Genomic DNA, 19,195 nt, shown 5'->3' with positions numbered 1-19,195 from the left:
TTCAAAATTACTGTACGTACGGTAAAAGAACGCCCCCAAGTGGCTGCAACCAGTATCAAAACAATAATGTGCTGCCCAATGGGCTGCAGATTATCATAAAGAAGCAATCAAATAAAGAAAGTCACCACAAAAGATACACAATTGACATACTACCTACTCGATGTTAAAGTTAAGGTCAAATTAAAGCAATCACAATAAACACAGTCAGCACATTAGGTACACAAATCACATACTACTTGTGTTATAAATATAAAGGATATGGCGATTTAAAGGATAGGTGGATGGAGGGGATTCAAACCTCAATGGACCTCCCTAGTAGTTCAAAGTTAAGTTGATTGATGTTTGGTCCTCTTGTATTCTCTACGTAGGCAAAATGTTAGTGTGCTAGGCTAACTTGGGCCGAGCAGCTTCAACACGAACGATAAGGCACCAATTTGGGTACTAGGATAAGACTTGTTAAATTCCCTATGTCCTCACGGGCCTCGTCGTATAAGTTATGAAGTTACTCACGTTCGATGTTTCTTTAACATCCACGAATTGATCACAAACGAATTGATCACAAACGAATTGATCACAAACGCCTCTCGTTGTTAACAAGCTAAGTTAAGGAGTAAAAGGCCGATAAGCAAGTTTAAGTTGCCATTTCCACTCGCCCAACTTCTTATTGGTACTCACTATCCTCATTGTATACGATATGTAGGTTAGAGAGTAATAAGTAATAATAATGATAAGTAGTAAGATGGGCCTTGGCATGTGCTGGATTAACCAAGGGAACCTTCCATGCTATGCATGATTTCAAACCATGACGTCTTAGTGTATTACCAACAGTCACCTTGAAAACGGTGGTCCCAGCTCTTTTCAGGTCATTGACCAAGTCCTGTCATATAGTCCTGGGCTGATTCCTCACCTTTCTAAGGATCATTGAGACCCCACAAGGTGATATCTTGCATGGGGCTCCACTCCGATTGAGATTGACAGTCATGTTTCGCTTCTTCCATTTTCTAATGATTGGTCCAACAGAGGACCTTTTTTCACCAAACTGCCTGGCAATTTCTCCATCGCCTTTTCCAGCCATGTGGAGTTGTATAATTTTGTCTCTGGTGTCTTTGGACAGCACTTTGCTCTTGGCAATGTTACAAGTTTGAGTCTTACTGATTGTATGGGGTGGATAGGTGTCTTTATGCAGCTAACAACCTCACTGAGGTGCATCTGATTCAGGATAATACATGAAGTGAAGGTGAACTTTTAAAGGCGGACTAACAGGTCTTTGAGGGTCACAATTCTAGCTGATAGACAGGTGTTCAAATACATATTGCAGCTGTATGACACAAATAAATTGTTAAAAAAGTCATACATTGTGATTTCTGGATTTTTCTTTTTAGATTATCTCTCACACTGGACATGCACCTACAATGAAAATTTCAGACCCCCTCCATGATTTCTGAGAACTTACAATATAGCAGGGTGTTCAAATATTTATTTTCTTCACTGTAAGTACTCACCTGTATGTAGGTATTAAGTAGATTAAGCAGTAATCAGAAGAGCCTATGGCATTGTGGGGAATGGCACAGTATGCGTTATTTCCTGTAGTGTATCAGTGGTCCTAAATGTTATTTTCCCTCATAGGACAGTCGATGTGCTACTTGTATTTGGGAGTTCGTGGTTGAGTTTAGCTTTGTTAAAGTCTCGGAGACTAATGAGGGGTGAGTCTGGGAGTTTTTTCTCAATTTCATTTACTTTTTCGCCGAGCATTAGCATTAGCATGCATGTTCATGTTATCTTGTGGCGGAATGTACACGCCTCCGGGAATAAAGGAGGCAAACTCATACGGAGAATAGAACAGTTTATAGTTCAAGAACAGCGACTCTAAAAGCTTGCTGCAGTGTCTGCTGAGTTGTGTGATATCTGTGCAATGTTTTTCATTGATATAGCAGCATATCCAACGACCTTTTGTTTTCCCCGAGAACCATGCAGATGCGCTCCGCTATGTGAAGTTCATAGCCAGGGAGCAGAACGGCTCTGGCGGGTACAGTTGGACAAAATCAAGTCTCCGTGAAGCACATTGCGGAGGAACAACTGAAGTCTTTACTGGTCTTTATCAGAAGATGAACCTCTGTCTTTGTCTCTCTAGACGTGTTTGCACTCTTACGTATAAAGTGACTATTTTAATTAGTTGCTCTACCCTTTTAGGTATAATTCATTGCATCTTAATTAATATAGTTGTTGAGCCTTGGCAGATTGAAATAATCATACACAGAGGTGGGATTGGGTGCTGCTAATTTTTGACTGCCCAATGCAAATGTGTCTGCTTTAGTGGCCTAATCATCCGGCTAACAACCAACAAATGGCCATCAAAACACAATGTTACGTGTTGCTTTGCTTTTATTGTTTGTTCGGTAATAAATCAAAACTATTTAGGACGGGTACAGTGGAGGACTGGTTAGCACATATGAGGACTGGGTTACAAATCCTGGCCCCACCTGTGTGCATGTTCTCTCCGTGCCTGCGTGGGTTTTCTCCGGGCACTCTGGTTTCCTCCCACATCCCAAAAACATGCAACATTAATTGTACACTCTCAATAGGTGTGATTGTGAGTGCAGCTGTTGGTCTCTATGTGCCCTGGGATTGGCTGGCAACCAGTTCAGGGTGTACTCCGTTACCTGTCTGTTGACAGCTGGGATAGGCTCCAGCACTCCCCACGACCCTCGTGAGGATAAGCGGCACAGAAAATAGATGGATGGATGGAAATTTATGTTGCTTGTGAAAATCTAAAAATTGCAAATTGTCTCCACTTTTAATTACATAGAAATTTGGAGATATTTTTTTCTTACCAATTCCCATTTTGAAATCTTATTTTCGGAGGCTTCTTTTTTCAAAAGTAGTCAATTTCTTGTGCGTGGTATTATATGAGTTAATAACGAATTTGTAGTGGTTCCGTTCTTCATGGGAGATCAGGCGAGGCCAAGAATAACAAAAATCTGTGTAGTATTGACACCCACTAGAAGCACACTGAGAGAAAGAGAGAGAAAAACATACAAACAAAAGGAGAAAAAAATTACAACAAAAAACTATTGAATATGTGGGAATGATCCTAAAAAAATCATTATCAAAATTGGTTCCTCAGAAAAACAGGATAATCAATAAGAAAAGCAGAGAAAAAAAGAGAGAAATATATTCTATTTGACAAAAAAAAATAATGAAATGGGGGAAAAATAGAAATAAAATTGGAATCAGTGGATACTGAACCAGGAGTTTCGTCTGGGGTAAATCCGAGTTACAATGTGTCGTGTGACAGAAATGAGTTTGACTATCCTGCAGTGGTTACACATTTCTGCCATTTAATAGGGATGAGCTAAACGTTTTGCTATGGTTGTACGCTTGATAGTGTGCGTCACTCCCAATATATTATCTATTTATTCGATTTAATGCTGTTAATGCTACGGATATCATTTCCGGATATCCTGTGATTGGCTGACGCGTTGTTAGGAATTCACTCTTGTTCTCGGCAGGAAGCGCCCTGCATAAAAATTACTGGCTGCAAGACAGGCACCTGTGCGTTTTGATTGGCTGTTGTATCCACATGAGGACACGCCCTAATGCTTCCACATCGGAAAATATGTGGCCTCAATGTGGTGACGTTCATATGCACTGTATCTCAGGAGCACTTCCTAAACCTAACTCCAACTAGTGATTGTTTTTATTTTGTACAAAAGTGTTACATAATTGAACGTCGTGTCGTTACTTCGCCAAAGCCTGCTCTTCCTGTATTTCAAGATCCAATCATGTTGCAGGAGAGCAAGTTCTGCCTAGAACACAAGTGGCATTCATAAAAACACCGCTGTGACGTATGTTTCATTCTGCATCAAGATGGCGATACACCTGTTTCCATAACGGCGATCAGATCTGTTTCCCAACCGCCAGTTAGCCAATTAAAACTGTTAAACCGAGTGACAGTTGTTATTAGGGGTGACTATGTCCACGGAGGAGCTGTCGGCCTCGGACAGCGAGGCCGCGTTGGCTGGCGCCGGCGAGCGCTGGGCGCCGGTTGGCGCCGTGGCTAGCCCCGAAGAGGAGCGCGCGAGCGACGGCCACTCGAGGCGGAAAGGCTTGGTCGGCGGAGACAATGTCCACGAGGAAACGGCCGGGCGGCTGAGGAAGCTGGAGGAGGAGCAGGAGCTGCTCAATTCTTCCCTGCTGGCCCTCACGTCGCACTTTGCCCAGGTGCAGTTTCGACTCAAGCAGATAGTCCACGCGCAGAGCGACGAGAAGGAGAAGATGCTGACCGAGTTGGAGGAGTTCGCCTTCCGGGGCTGCCCGCATGTGTTGGGTTGCGGGCCCCGGGGCGCCCAACACCTCCACAACACGGTAAGCAGAGTATTAAAGTCTAATACAGTAGTCACGAGAGTCTTAGTTGGTTGTGTTTACTTTCCCACGTATCGGTTTGCCTTACAATAATATCGAAGTACAACTCATTCCACTTTATTCTTGATGTGGCCAAAACTTTATCCAATAACTGCGACGTCGAATTGGAAAAAAGTTGGGAAAACGACGACAATTTATTTTCATCAGCCATCTAACCTCAGATGCCAGGCAACTATGCCCCCCCTGGTGGCTGTTAGCAGCCAAGGTATGACGTAGTAACAAGCAAAGGGATTGGAAAGTGTTTGGAAGCCATTCCAACAATCCAATCACTTAATTAATTTACTGGCATAATTGTTTTTATTCGTCACCTGGAATTCAAACGTTTACCACCAACAAATAAACTTCTCGAACACGTTTTCAACAGGTAAGTGTGGAAGAGGGTCTCGCCAAGCTTGTCAATGAAATTCCCATTTTTAATGATTATCAGATGCTCAAGTGGCGGGCCGGGTCACATCGCTTTGGATATGAGATCAGGACATCTTTTGAGTCGAAGAAACTAATAAAGGAGCGCACGTTTGTCTCGTTGATTATGAGAGAGAGATATGCGAACACGTTGGAAATCGGGAGTGTTTTGGCAACTTACAGGCAGCATGAATATATGTTTTTAAAAAAAAAACGCCGCAGCCAATAGTTACCTTATTTGATGAAAGCTGATGTGTACTCAGTCAGTGTTTACAGTTCTAGTTCTTGTTCTTCATGTCTTAATTTGTCACCTTCATACATGCTTCCCCTGCAGGAGGACCTGGTGAGTAAGACAACACGTTTGTCTACATTTGAACTTGAATTATTCTTTTTTTTTTTTTTGAATGTTCAAACACATCAATCAGCATTAAATACATATGCATATACAAGACTGTATAACTGTTTTTTTTAAAAGTTTTTACAAAGATAATAATGCTTAATTTTGCTTGTTAGAGTTTTGATGTTTAACAAAGTTTATTATTGCATTTTTAATAACTGCCCTGCGTCATACTAAGAGCTGTTTTTAATAATTTGACCCCATGGTGACCAACCGTATCATTATTATCCAATGCAATTGTCTTCTCTTGAAATGTCTTTCTAAAGACAGAAATAATATTTCATCCAATGGTGCTTTGACTTATACATTTTATTAATTCAATACCATATTTGTAATTCAAAACAAGGGCTGAGTATTCTTAAGAACCTCACAATTTTATTCGATTTTGATTCTTTAGGTTGCGATCCGATTCAATATTGATTCTTTATTGTTGCATTTTGATTTGATTGGATACAGATTTAAATGTTCCAATATCGATTCACGTAGAAGTCCATCCATCCATTTTCTGAGCCGCTTATCCTCACAAGAGTCGCAGGAGTGCTGGAGAGTATCCTAGCTATCTTGGGGTAGGAAGCAGGGTACACCCTGAATTTGTTCCCAACCAATTGCAGAGCACATAGAGATGAACAGCAGCACTCACAATCACACCTAGGGGCAATTTGGAGTGTCCAATTTATGTTAAATGTTTTTGGGATGTGGGGGGAAACCGGGGTTCCCAGAGAAAACCCACACAGGCACGGGGAAAACATGCAAACTCCACACAGGGAGGGCTGGGATTGAAGCCAGGTCCTCAGAACTGTGAGGCCAACACTTTCCAGCTGCGTCACCGTGTCGCCCACTTAGAAGTCCAAATACGTAAATAAGATAAGATAATTTGACAGTTTTTAGATATCTATTTTGGATGCTATATGAAACATCCCATTTTTTAAAGTGCATTTTAACTTGAATGTTTCCTTCCTCTTGGGAATTGTAAAGTTTAAACAAAAAACATAACTAATAATAGATTAATCAAACATTTCAAGACAAAAAAATCTCTTGAAATACATACATAAATAAGTTATGTATCCAAAATATTTTACTATGAATATGAGGTTTGTAACAAGTAGTGATTGATTAAACAGGTTATATTTATTATTCTATCTATTGTTGTTCTGATCAGTTAGTGTATACAGGGATGGACATGAGTTGCAGATTGGACACTTATTTCATGTTAGATCTTTGAAAATTCTAACATCATTTGCGTTCAGAGCGAGCGGGAGAAGCGGGAGCGTTTGGAGGCTCAGCGGGAGAAGCAGAAAGATCTCATCTTCCAGCTCAAGACACAACTGGATGATCTGGAGCACTTCGCCTACCAGGAGGGCAGCTACGACTCGCTGCCGCAGTCTGTTGTCATGGAGCGGCAGAAGGTAGGAATGCTGCCGAGTGGCTGAATTTAATTACTCAGTGGTGATTTGAACTGACTCACAAATTGGTTTTGGGAAAAAAAAGAAGATCCTGAAACATAAAATCTGCAGTCCTGCAAAGCAGCATTGACTTCCGGTGTTTTTGGCCACCGCCATTATGAATCACTGCGCCTGTGTTTATGCACAGTTAAAGCAAAGCAAATTCATTTGTATACTACATTTCATACACATGATAACTCAATGTGCTTTACATAGTTAAAAGCATTCAAATACAAAGAAATAAAAACATTTGAAAATAAAAGTACAGTTAAAATAGTTTTGAGTGCAAGAAATATTGAAACTCTGAAGTACAGTGTTACCCTGTAATTCGTGAGGTTGCCTTCCTTACACCCTCATGAATAACGAAAATCTGTGAATTATGCATACAGTATACAGTCTGCATGCACGCCAGGATGTGTTTTGGCATCTATGTAAGACACCATATAATGGCGCTCACGAGGCAGTGAGGAATAACTGCATTTCACATCTGTAAGCAGAAGAAGGTTACATGGCCCCACAAACTGCCTGTGTAGTTAGGTAATTACTGATGACGTACACCCTCACAGTGTCACATTGAAACTAAAATTATCACACCATAGCAAACAGAATAGCATGTCTCGTAAATAATAAAACGGATAAAAGAATGACTCACAAAATAATTGTCAAAACATGCACTTTTAACAGTATTTATATCCTCCAAGATCATTTGTGATGCTCCCAGCATACTCTGCGGCACGAAGGACCTCCGTAGTGCCGCAAAGCATGCTGGGAGCCTGACCCACAGAAAATTTGAAAATTGGTGTTGGAGCACCAGATTTAGACAGGGAATATAATATTACTGACAGGTATTTATTCTTTAACCTGTATGAAGATGACTAATCCTGCAGCTCATTGAAAAGCTGTGACTCTGTCTCTGTATTTTTGTAAGTTTAGATTGTACTCTCCCCAGGTGGCAAAGTCACACGTCAGAAAGAGCGGGACAACCATGATTAACCCCCAAAGAACCCAAGACATCTCAATCCTCTTTTAAAATTTTACGGACTAACTAAATTAATCAATAAGCATCAAAGGAACAGAAAAACATCACATTTGGAAAAATTTACTAAATTACTTGCGGTTTGGGTGGCACGGTGGTCCAGCTGGTAAAAGCGGTGGCCTCACAGTTCTGAGGTCCCGGGTTCAAATCCCAGTTTGCATGTTCTCCACGTGCCTGCGTGGGTTTTCTCCGGGCACTCCGGTTTCCTCCCACATTCCAAAAACATGCAACATTAATTGGACATTCTAAATTGCCCCTCGGTGTGATTGTCAGTACGGCTGTTTGTCTCAATGTGCCCTGCGATTGACTGTCAACCAGTTCAGGGTGTACCCCGCCTCCTGCCCGTTGAGAGTTGGGATAGGCTCCAGCACTCCCCGCGACCCTCGTGAGGGTAAGCGGTGAATCGATGGACTTCCGGTTTAGATAATGGGTCACATATGACCCAGTGGGCCTTATCTACCAAAAAAACAATTCATTTAATGCACATGCATGTGAGACGTGGGGGTTCAAGGGTAAAAAGAGTAACTGTGGTGCATTGTGTTTCTACAGTGGGCCCTTGATTACACTGGGTCATATGTGACCCCATGGGTTCTCTAGGGTTAAATAATGATGCACAATTGGATTGCTATGTTTTTATAACAAACAATGTGATAAGTGCCATTTTCCAAGCCCCTTATCTTCACTAGGGTCACGGCCGCCGTGGAGCTTATCTCCGCTATCTTTGGGTGAGAAGCGGAGGGTACACCCTCAATTGGTTGCCAGTCAATCCCAGGGCACATACTGTATAAACAAACAAGCATTTGCAGTCACATTCACATCTATGGGAATTTGAAGTTCTCAATTTATCTACCATGTATGATTTTGGAGTGTGGGAGAAAAGTGGAGTCCCTGGAGAAAAAACATGCAGGGATGGTGAGAGCATGCAATCTCCACACGGGCAAAGCCGGATTTGAACTCCTCCGACTTGTGAGCCAGATGTGCAGATATGCTACCGCTATCCAGTGTTTCACTGATGCTATTTTCCCAATTTTTAGTTATTTTTTTTTCTTGTTATATTTTTTGAGAGGCTGAAACAGATGAATTGCATTTCCATTCATGTCAGAGGGTAAAAAGGATTTGCAATACAAATGTTTTGATGTACGATGGTGGTCACGGAACAAATTAAACTTGCATCTCAGGCACGGCTCTACGCTACTTTCTTTTTTTAACCTAGCTGCGTTCCTCAGGTGATTATCGACGAACTCATCAAGAAGTTGGACGTAAACCTGAACGAGGACATCGGCAACCTGTCGCCTGAGGAGCTCCGACGGCGAGTGGACGTCGCCATTGCGCAGATCGTTAACCCAGCACGGGTCAAGGAGCAGCTGGTGGAGCAGCTCAAGACGCAGATTAGAGACCTGGAGATGTTCATCAACTTCATCCAGGGTATGCAATGGACTTGCATCTTGGAACATTTTGTCACATTTATGCTCTAAATGTGTTGTTCTCCTGCCAGATGAGGTGGGCAACCCTCTATTGTGTGACGGAACGCACAGTCAGCAGCCCCTAGCTGCTTCTGCCAAGGCCAGAACCCCCAGAGGGAAGAGGACAGGTGAATCGCCTTTGAGAAAACTTTCTTCTGCAAATGGATGCTTGTGAGCATCCACGGTAGAAATAAGAGAGACAACAAATAACCCACAGTCAAAAAAGTCCATGCATGGTCAATCTTTTTTTTATATATTTATTCCGATTGCACCTTGTGTGTTACACTTGATAATTACCACCTTGCACAAGAGAAATAATTAGATTAGATTAGAAATGATCTATACATTAAAAATAAGTCCATAGCTTCAATATAAAGGGCTTCAATATAAATAAATCAACAGCACACTCGGTCATGCAATTTGATGTCATTAAAGCACAATAGCAATAAACAACTCGTGAACCAACAGGGTATGCTGAGAAAGAGAATGTTTGGCAAAATAGTTATTGAATACACATGTATCTGTCCATAAACTGCAGACCATTCTAGCTTAGTTCCTCGATTCCAGATACTCTGATTTCCTTCACCATTCCAAAAACATGCACGTTACCTTCAAAATGGATGCTTCCAGACACAAACGATGGATTATGATTGGCTCATTGCCGTTGTATTTCCTCAGTAGACCCGGAGCAGGCGCAGAGGATGCGTGAGACAGGGCTACAGCTGATCCAGAAGGCGCTGGCCGTGCTTCAGATATTCGCCGCCAGCCAATTCGGCTGCTCGGCCGGCCAGGTGCCATCAGGCGTGTGGCCCCAAGAGTCGGCACAGCGTGACTACGGTCCTTTATTACGCCGTCTGGAGGTGGTCGTAGACAAGGTTCGTGTGCTAGGCTCAGGCCGCCAACCAAGCCAGGAGCACGTGGTCAACTACACCGGGAACTCAGCTGTGGGACTGCGTGATGATCTTACTACGTGCGTACGCAAAGAGCTGGCCCTGGTTCTCAAGGACTTGTTGGCGCACGGTCTGGTGTCACCATCCCAGACCGTGAGCTTGGTTCTGGCGCCAATATCCTGCTTGCTGCCCCACGGGACCACGACAACCCAAACCATGCACCCCTGGGAGCTTTTCGTCAAGTACTACCACTCCAAAAATGGCAAGGCCTTCGCAGAGTCGCCTGCCCGTCAGCTCTCACAGTCCTTTAGCCTGCCAGTAGCGGGCGGCCCTGTTACCATCACCCCCAAACAGTCCCTGCTGTGGGCCATCCACACAGTTTTGAAGGAGCACGGGCGCTACAAGCGAGGCCCTGACACCGAGTTCAAGGCACTGGTGTGCATGGCGCTCAACGAGCAGCGGCTGGTCTCCTGGCTCAACCTGCTGTGCAAGGCAGGCACGGTGGTACACCCACACTACCTGGCGTGGAGCTACATGGCACAGACCGGCTTCGAGGGCGCCCTGCGGATTCTCGGACGCATCAGCCACCTCAAGTTCGAGTTACCCGTCGACCTGGCTGTGCGGCAGCTCAAGAACATCAAAGACGCTTTCTGAGAACACCAAACTGAGACGCAACGAGGGGAATGAGTCAAGGTGTGGACAAAATATTTTGGAGCACAGTCCAGAAGCAGCCATTTAGCAAGAATCCTGTAATATTTTTGCAACCATTTATTTTATTTTCTTGATTGTCATTGTCGCATTTCAATTTTTTTTTTCTAAAAAGGGTTAGTTAAAATGTATTTATTCTAAACATTTTTTAAAATGAATGTGTCTCATAACGTAACTAGTTATTTGTGTGATTGTAAATAAAACGAAAGCACACGTACACATTTAACAGTTTTGTTTCCTTCATCAAATAACTATAAATACAATTAAAGAGAATGAGATATGAATTTCACAAAATATACAACAGTGCAGTTTATGTAATTGGTTCATTGATTTATTGTAAACAAAATATTAGCTTGATTTTAAATAATTGGTTGAGTGTAGTTAAATTATAAATAGCACAATGCTTGTAAGGAAATATTGGTTGTGGCAACTTGCAAGTATCTTCTCCCTGAATGTAAACGCCATAGTTGCTATTAAAGTGCTCTCTAAACGTGGAGTATGGTTAAAAGTGCTGACAATTGTACCAGCAACAGATCAGGCTAGTAATACCACATGTCGTTTTTGTCCTACTATATTATTTATATACAGAAGAATTTATTCATTGGACTGTGTCGGCACACTTGTAAAGTGGCTGTCAGGATGAATTCTACATATGTAGCTATTTGTTTTTCCCCCTCTTTATCCTGAACAATAATATATTATGTATATTACGTTTGTTTTAACTCCTTCCCGTCATGTTTCATGCAGAGAACAGTTATAAACATTAAATGTGATAAAACTACTGAGCTTCTGGTGGGTTTTCTTCTTTTCTGCAGGTATTACACTAAATACATTACATGAAAAGCAAAATCTGCCTTCCAATAATGAGTTATAATTTTGCACATATATAATTGCAATTATAATTAACAACAATTAACGAATTCCTACAGCGAAAATACTGTACAGTATAGTGTAGACGGAATGTGATTGCGGAAGGGATGTCACAAAGTTTGCAAAAGTACGCACGTAAATATATAAATATTCCTATAAATATGCAGAATAAAAATTTGTTGTCTAAGCACAAAAAAGTCAACAAAATGCCTGCGTTCACGAAAAATATTTCCGGATGTGATGTCATAACACATGGGTCAAAGTTCGTAAAAGTCTCCTCCACTTCCTTTCCTAGCAGCGGAGGCCGTAGATACAATACCAGTGAGTTAACATTCTTCGGGAAAATCTTCAAACATCGCGTCCAATTTGACCTGTTTGAATGTTTTATCGCAGCGGACGTGAAGTACACCTTCAATTGCCCTTAACGTGACGATTATGTCCACGAATATACGTTTGATAAATCGTTCAAATGATTGTTTATGGTTGGGTTACGAGTCCGGGGTTGATTCCAACATGGCAGTCGCCAGGTCCTTTACGAACCTACTTGACACTTTTCAACATTACCTGTGGTTTAATTGGACTGTACATAAACCTTTCCCCCTTTTGTATCTTACAAGGCGTTAACGTGGCATGGAAATCAATTTGTTAGCCACTCAGAAGCTAATGCTAACTAAGCCTAATTGACGCTATTGCATGTGGCTATTTCGCATTCCCTATGAGTTTTTCTTTCACTAATGTGTTAATACCTGGTTGATGAGGCCGTCTTGGTTGTGCAGGAATGGGCAAATTTATGAAGCCTGGGAAGGTGGTGATGGTCCTCGCTGGCCGTTACGCTGGCCGCAAAGCTGTCATTGTTAAGGTAAAGATCCATACAAAGATGGAAAATTCTACTTCATACATCAAGACAACTTAAGCAGTGGTATTTTGTGAAGGAGCTTCCTGTTTACTTAAATCATGAAGATGCATTTAATGGGATAAACGGGAAGACTTGTAAAAATTGAAATTGGGAATTGTGTTTATCACTTATTTTGCAAGAGCAAATACTTTTTATATTATCTGTAATTCTGATCTTCTGTGGTGTCTCACACACAAAAAAGGCTTGTGGGAAACACTCATGAAGTTGAGCTTGTAAGAAGGGAATCTCTGTACTGTTTATGGTCTTGGGTACTTTTTAGTGGTGGGGCATGGTAAAATGAAACACTCAATCCTATAGGACTCATAGACCTACGTAAAATCATGTGACATTGCCATATTGCCGGTCAAACAGAGCATTGTTGCAAGTTAATTTCGTTGAGACAAAAGGAAAATGTCTTGTAACACAACATCCAGAGTTTTGTCCGATCCCGTTAAACATTTAGAAGGTGATAATAATCGAAGGCAAATAGAAAAATGAGATACACTTGGCATAGAGGACCCATATTTAATGCCAGAGTCGATGTTTTTGATGATAAGAACATGGACTGTTAATTCGCTTCAGCTTGTCTTGGACAACTGGATAAACACACGTATTTGGTGAGTAAGTTGTCGAGATTTACACAGAAAAGTTCAAAAGCGTATAAAAGTGTGAACACATACAAAAAAAATTTAGGGCAAGGAGTTGTCTCATCCGTACAGGAAAGCATATTGGCCACACGTTAACCTCCGTAAACCTCTTTGCAACAGACTTTTTTTGAATTTTTTATTTTTTCTTAAATACACATTGTTCTCAAACGAGTCAACTTGGCATGATAAATATTTCTTGGTTATTTGAGATTGACAAAAATAATTCCTACCTGAAATGAAATGATTGCTACACAGGCGTGTGTATTTCGTTGGGCACCATCCATCCCGTTTAATTGCCGAAATCCATCGGTCTTTTCAGCTGGTATTCCATAGAATGATCTCTCCGAAGAACTGTCTCTTCTATTGTGACAACCAACAGCACAACAGGTCTTGGGGAATTTGACAAATCTGCTCTGGTTCAACGGCTCCCACAGTGCAGAGCAGCTAGTTTTGACTGGCAATATGGCGCCGTGTAAACTGTGATGTCACATGCAGTAGCGCTACAGATACACCTTGAGGTGAAGTCTCATAAGATTTCTCAGTCATCTTTTGATCTGAAACCCCAATGCAGTCACTCACATTTGAATAATGTACAGGTGTGGTCAGTCATGCCTGCAGATATAAAATTGTGGGTGTGATTAGGGATGGAATCTCAATACCTTAAATTAATTTACTGAGTTGTTATAACTGAGTAGGTAGTTGTTACCTAATACCATAATCATAATTTATTGCCAGTGCACAGAGTGAGACAGACATTTTTAAAGAGGCCAATAGACATCCAATTTCAAAACTAAATATTTATATAATCAAATCATTTTATTTCATCATGATGTATTTATATAATCTTGAGTCATTTACGCTGGTACCTATTGTCAATCCATTGATGAAAGCTAGCAGTAGATGATATATCTTCCTAAAGCATGTAAAGGGGAAAAGTTTTCAACTTCAAGTTAGTGGGGTACCACGGGTGAAAATGACTGTTCGTATTTAGATATATGGACAGACTAGTTTAATGTTATAACTTAGATTAAATCAAAGTAAATCACAATCTAATACTTATCATAGATACTGAAACATTACCTGTGTTATATCCGAGAAATGTTTTCAATGTAACTCAATGGTGCCCGGATTTTTTCCTCCCAAAGATCTACTTTTAAAGCAGCCAGCCTCTCACGACATATCGGCGAGGTGGAGGTGCGGGTGCACGCGCGCATCGCTACAGCTGCCGTAAATAGGAGGCTGGCTTGCTAGAACGCAACTTTATGTGCGTGCGCTCGACGTATTGGCCACACCTGAATCAAGCGACGAGGTGGATGATAGCCTAACTTCTTCTAGGCGGGGGCACACTGTCACGCGATCAACCAAAACTGCCTTGCGATCGATGCATGCACCCCTGATGTAACTGAATTTCCTTTGACGTGGCTCATGATGTTGATGACTTTCGACGTAAATTCGTGACGTGACGTGAAGCAGCTCTGAACGTGTGCTTTTGACATCACTTCCGAACATGCTCAGTACGGTTAAATTGCATTTCCTGTTTCCGGGTGAATACTGATTGTTTAGGAGCATGCTTGTTTTGTGAACAATGTTTATGAAATAAATTGTCAAGACAACACAAAATAAGCACTGTCTTTCAATAGCTATTTTTTGTACTCGTAACAAATTTTACACACGTGATTTTTCGTTCTCGACTGTGCAGATTTGCATGTGCGATAGCTGCTGGCACAAATGTGCTCGTCAAATGTGAGTGACTGCAAATGTCTTGCATATACAACACAAGCAAAACGATTTGACCCTGCTGTTTCGATACTTTGAAGAGACTGTATACCTATTTTTCTTCCCCCTGCTGGCGTACACACCAGTAAAAGCAGGACAATGACAATTTAAGGGAAATTTCCCCCCACAAATGTTTCCGTTTTAATTGTTAATACTGTTTTTTGATTTTTTTTTAATAAGTGCAATATTTTAGTGTTGTTTTTCAAGTTAAGAGACCATTAGAAAGTGTTTCCTTAGAGCTGGGGTGAGAAGCTCGGTCATCCTGGAAGGGCTCAGTGTCGAAGCAGCAAACACGTCGAACAAAAACATTGCAATTTGCTTCACTGGGTAAACTTTTGTTTTATGGTTAGGTCAGGGTTAGGTTATAACGTATGTTAGCTCCCTTTATGTAGAAGGGGAACTATGAGACCGGGAGATTTCCCAGTAAGCATCTACTACGTACCCAGAGTTCCCCCGTTAGTAACGTATGCGCATTCATCGCAAGGAGACTTTTCAGCACGGGGGATCGTCACACCAGTCATCCTAACGAGTCATCAACTGCCGTCATCTAACTATATTTCATGAAAAGGTCTCGCATGAATCCTGTTTTGTTTGCGTTTTGTCTTTCAGAATATCGACGACGGCACAGCCGACCGGCCTTATAGCCACGCACTGGTGGCTGGCATCGACCGCTACCCTCGCAAGGTAACCGCCTCCATGGGCAAAAAGAAGATCGCCAAGAGGTCCAAAATCAAGGCCTTCGTCAAAGTCTACAACTACAACCACCTCATGCCCACAAGGTCTGCTTACGTGTGCTTCCATTCCTCACCGTGGTGTTGGGTGGTTTGGGCAGGAATTCTGAGGTCTAAAATGTGTTTTTATTGTGTAGATACTCTGTAGACATCCCTTTGGACAAAACGGTGGTGAACAAAGATGTCTTCAGGGATCCCGCTCTCAAAAGCAAAGCCAGACGTGAGGCCAAGATGAAGTTTGAAGAGAGGTGAGTTTACATTGTAGAAAGTTCTGAGTTGAGATTACTAATTATATCCATTATGTTTTGTAGGTACAAGACAGGCAAGAACAAGTGGTTCTTCCAGAAGCTCAGATTCTAAATTCACCTGATTTAACTAATAAACACAAAAAAAAGTGTTATGCGGTTTGTGTCGGGCACAGTAATCGTATGTTGTAGTTTTTGTTTTTACATAAATATGGGTAAATATATTGTTGATCTCTTGAAATTTACTTGATTAGTTGTATAGCGATCATGCACCTACGTCAGAAAATCGTGATTTTTTGTTTACGTCACCTTATTGCCAGTCAAACAAAGCATTGTTGAAAATTATTTCCGTTGAGACAAAACGAAAATCTCTTATAAAATCACTGTGATTTGACAGGCCCGTATGAGCGCCATCACGCTCGCAAATCTGCAGTCGAGCATGAAAAACCCACGCACATAAAATTCGTTGCGAGTAGAAATGCATGGATATTGAAAAAACGTCGCTTATTTTAGTCTTGACCTAGGTTGCTTCTAAGGTGCGCCACTGCGCAATTGTCACACACTCAGCGCACATGAAAACTGATCCAGCGCAGTGAACCACAGCTTGACATATTTTTTTTAAATGGAACAACATCATCTCTAACAACAAGCTGCTGCTCAGCCTACCTCTATTTCCTAGTTTACGTGACACCGCCCTCCTCCTCTTAAAGGGGTACACTCGTAATTACAAACACCGCCCACCACCAGCGCTTTATTTAGCAACACAGTCTGGGTAAGGTAGAGTAAAGAGTTAGACATGCTGCTTATGCTTACTCTAGATGATAATGGTAAAAGTAAAAAAAAAATGCTGTTGCTTTAACGGGGTATGTGAATAATAGAAGAAAAAGTGGTGAAACTGGATGAGACTTTCTTGAGTAAAAAAAAAAAAAAAAGTCTGGTCTGAAGCCAAAGTAGAAAGTGCAGGATGAGATGGTGTCAAATGTCAAAATTCCACCTTAGCACAGCCTGATCGAGAATGAAAGCACAGGACATGCAAGTTAACTGTACTGAGCATGTTTAGAAGTGATGCCAAAAGCACATGTTCGAAGCTTCTTCACGCACTGCAAGCGCATTTACGTCGAAAGTCATCAACATCATGGGCCATGTCAAAGGAAATTCAGTTACACAGAAAAAAATTCTGGTATATGACAGGTAATGTTTCATTAACTATAATAAGTATGAGTTTGTGATTTACTTTGACATGATCTAAGTTCTTATGTTATATCCAAATGTGAGCGGTCATTTTCTCCGTGGTACCGTGTTATCTTGAAGTTGAAAACTTTTCCCTTCTACATGCTTTTGGAAGGTACATTGTCTGTACTTTTCCACGAGCATCCTCAAGGCAAATGATGCCTTTGTGGTACTCTTTCTAGGCATAAAACCATGCTGTTGCTCGCAGATACTTGCTTCTGTCCTAAGTCTAGCCTCCACTACTCTTTCCCATAACTTCATACTGTGGCTCACCATCTTTATTCGTCTATAGTTTCCACACTTTTCCACACTTTTCTGCCATTCTTTTGGCATCTACTCTCCTGCTAGTATTCTATTGAATAAGTTGGTCAAAAACTCCACAGCCACCTCTCCAAATTGCTGTCATCAGGACTAAGTCCCTTTCCATTTTTCATTCGGTTCAGTGCCTTTCTAACTTCCCCCTTACTAATCGTTGCCACTTCCTGGTCATTCACGCTTGCCTCTTCAACTCTACCTTCTCTCCCATTCTCTTCATTTATTAACTTCTCAAAGTACTCTTTCCATCTACTTATCACACTACTGGCACCAGTAATCATATTTCCATCGCTATCCTTAATTACCTTTACATGCTGTACATCCTTCCCATCTCTATCCCTCTGTCTGACCAACCTCTATAGATCCTTTTCTCCCTCTTTCGTATCCAACCTGGTGTACATGTCGGTTTGCACACAATGCAGGAGGGATTTTGGCCCACTCCTCCACACAGATCTCTCGATCAGACAGGTTTGTCACTGAGAAACAGTTTCAACTCCCTCCTAAAATTGTCTATTGGGTTTAGGTCTGGAGACTGACTAGGCCACGCCAGAACCTTGATATGATTCTTAAAGAGCCACTCCTTGGTTTTCCTGGCTGTGTGCTTCGGGTCATTGTCATGTTGAAAGACTCAGCCACCACTCATCTTCAATGCTCTGACTGAGGGAAGGAGGTTGTTCCCCAAAATCTTACATGCCCGCGCTCATCCTCTAATACAGTGCAGTCGTTCTGTTCCATGTACAAATAAACACCCCCAACGCATGATGCTACCACACATTGCTTCACAGTAGGGGTGGTGTTATTGGATTGGAACTCTTCATTCATCTTCCTCCAAATACGGTTAGTGGAATTATGACCAAAAAGTAAAATTTTGGTCTCATCTGGCCACAAAACCTTCTCCCATGACTCCTCGGTATCATCCAAATGGTCAATGGCAAACTTAAGACGGGACTTGACATTTGCTGGTTTAAGCAGGGGAACCTTCCGTGCCATGCGTGCTTTCAAACCATGACGTATTAGTGTACTACCAACAGTCACATTGGAAACGGTGGTCCCAGCTCTTTTCAGGTCATTGACCAAGTCCTGTCGTGTAGTCCTGGGCTAATTCCTCATCTTTCTAAGGATCATTGAGACCCCACAAGGTGATATCTTGCATGGGGCTCCACTCCGATTGAAATTGACTGTCATGTTGAGCTTCTTCCATTTTCTAATGATTGCGCCAACAGTGGACCTTTTTTCACCAAGCTGCTTGGCAATTTCTCCGTAGTCCTTTCCAGCCATGTGGAGTTGTACAATTTTGTCTGTGGTGTCTTTGGACAGTTCTTTGGTCTTGACCATGTTACAAGTTTGAGTCTTAAAGATTGTATGGAGTGGAGAGGTGTCTTTATGCAGCTAACGACCTCACGGAGGTGCATCTGATTCAGGATAATACATGGAGTGGGGGTGGACTTTGTTGAAAGGCGGACTAACAGGTCTTTGAGGGTCAGAATTGTTACTGATGGACAGGTGTTCAAATACGTATTTGCAGCTGTATCACACAAATCGGCAAAAAATTATACATTGTGATTTCTGGATTTTTCCTTTTAATCTCTCTCACAGTGGACATGAACCTGCGATGAAAATTTCAGACCCCTTCATGATTTCTAAGTGGGAGAACTTGCAATATAGCACAGTGTTCAAATACTTATTTTCTTCACTGTATAGATCTACTGCTAGCTTTCATCAATGG

The 19,195-nt window shown here is 41.7% G+C and overlaps 2 protein-coding genes across 3 annotated transcripts; both read left to right on the top strand.

The window, feature by feature from the left end:
* The first annotated feature begins 3,584 nt into the window (after positions 1–3,584).
* Positions 3,585–11,545, top strand: rundc1 (RUN domain containing 1). 2 transcript variants are annotated; one of them, XM_061846222.1, is made up of 5 exons: positions 3,585–4,365; positions 6,469–6,627; positions 8,926–9,124; positions 9,195–9,290; positions 9,841–11,545. In XM_061846222.1, exons 1-5 carry the CDS (start codon positions 3,973–3,975, stop codon positions 10,704–10,706), a joined length of 1,713 nt encoding a protein of 570 aa, XP_061702206.1. In that variant the 5' UTR covers positions 3,585–3,972; the 3' UTR covers positions 10,707–11,545. The 2 variants fall into 2 exon arrangements, with proteins under 2 accessions (XP_061702206.1, XP_061702207.1); XM_061846223.1 differs by having other exon boundaries at positions 3,586–4,365; positions 9,844–11,545.
* Positions 11,546–11,876: 331 nt separating this feature from the next.
* Positions 11,877–16,075, top strand: rpl27 (ribosomal protein L27). The gene is made up of 5 exons (XM_061846224.1): positions 11,877–11,951; positions 12,407–12,489; positions 15,558–15,727; positions 15,817–15,927; positions 15,991–16,075. The coding sequence occupies exons 2-5, from the start codon at positions 12,409–12,411 to the stop codon at positions 16,037–16,039; spliced, it is 411 nt and encodes a 136-aa protein (XP_061702208.1). The 5' UTR covers positions 11,877–11,951; positions 12,407–12,408; the 3' UTR covers positions 16,040–16,075.
* Positions 16,076–19,195: the final 3,120 nt, after the last annotated feature.

Source organism: Syngnathoides biaculeatus, chromosome 16, assembly GCF_019802595.1.
Source record: "Syngnathoides biaculeatus isolate LvHL_M chromosome 16, ASM1980259v1, whole genome shotgun sequence".
Lineage (NCBI taxonomy): Eukaryota > Metazoa > Chordata > Actinopteri > Syngnathiformes > Syngnathidae > Syngnathoides > Syngnathoides biaculeatus.
Note: the sequence above shows the minus strand (reverse complement) of the source record. Positions and strands in the feature narration are given on the sequence as shown.

What these genes read in the sequence shown, in the direction of transcription:
- rundc1 (XM_061846222.1), top strand. Translation starts at nt 3,973, where the DNA reads ATGTCCACGGAGGAGCTGTCGGCCTCGGACAGCGAGGCCGCGTTGGCT. An exon ending in CCCAACACCTCCACAACACG is followed by an intron (nt 4,366 to 6,468) that starts GTAAGCAGAGTA and finishes ATTTGCGTTCAG; the next exon opens with AGCGAGCGGGAGAAGCGGGA. An exon ending in CCCCAGAGGGAAGAGGACAG is followed by an intron (nt 9,291 to 9,840) that starts GTGAATCGCCTT and finishes GTATTTCCTCAG; the next exon opens with TAGACCCGGAGCAGGCGCAG.
- rpl27 (XM_061846224.1), top strand. Translation starts at nt 12,409, where the DNA reads ATGGGCAAATTTATGAAGCCTGGGAAGGTGGTGATGGTCCTCGCTGGC. An exon ending in GCAAAGCTGTCATTGTTAAG is followed by an intron (nt 12,490 to 15,557) that starts GTAAAGATCCAT and finishes TTTGTCTTTCAG; the next exon opens with AATATCGACGACGGCACAGC. An exon ending in AACCACCTCATGCCCACAAG is followed by an intron (nt 15,728 to 15,816) that starts GTCTGCTTACGT and finishes TTTATTGTGTAG; the next exon opens with ATACTCTGTAGACATCCCTT.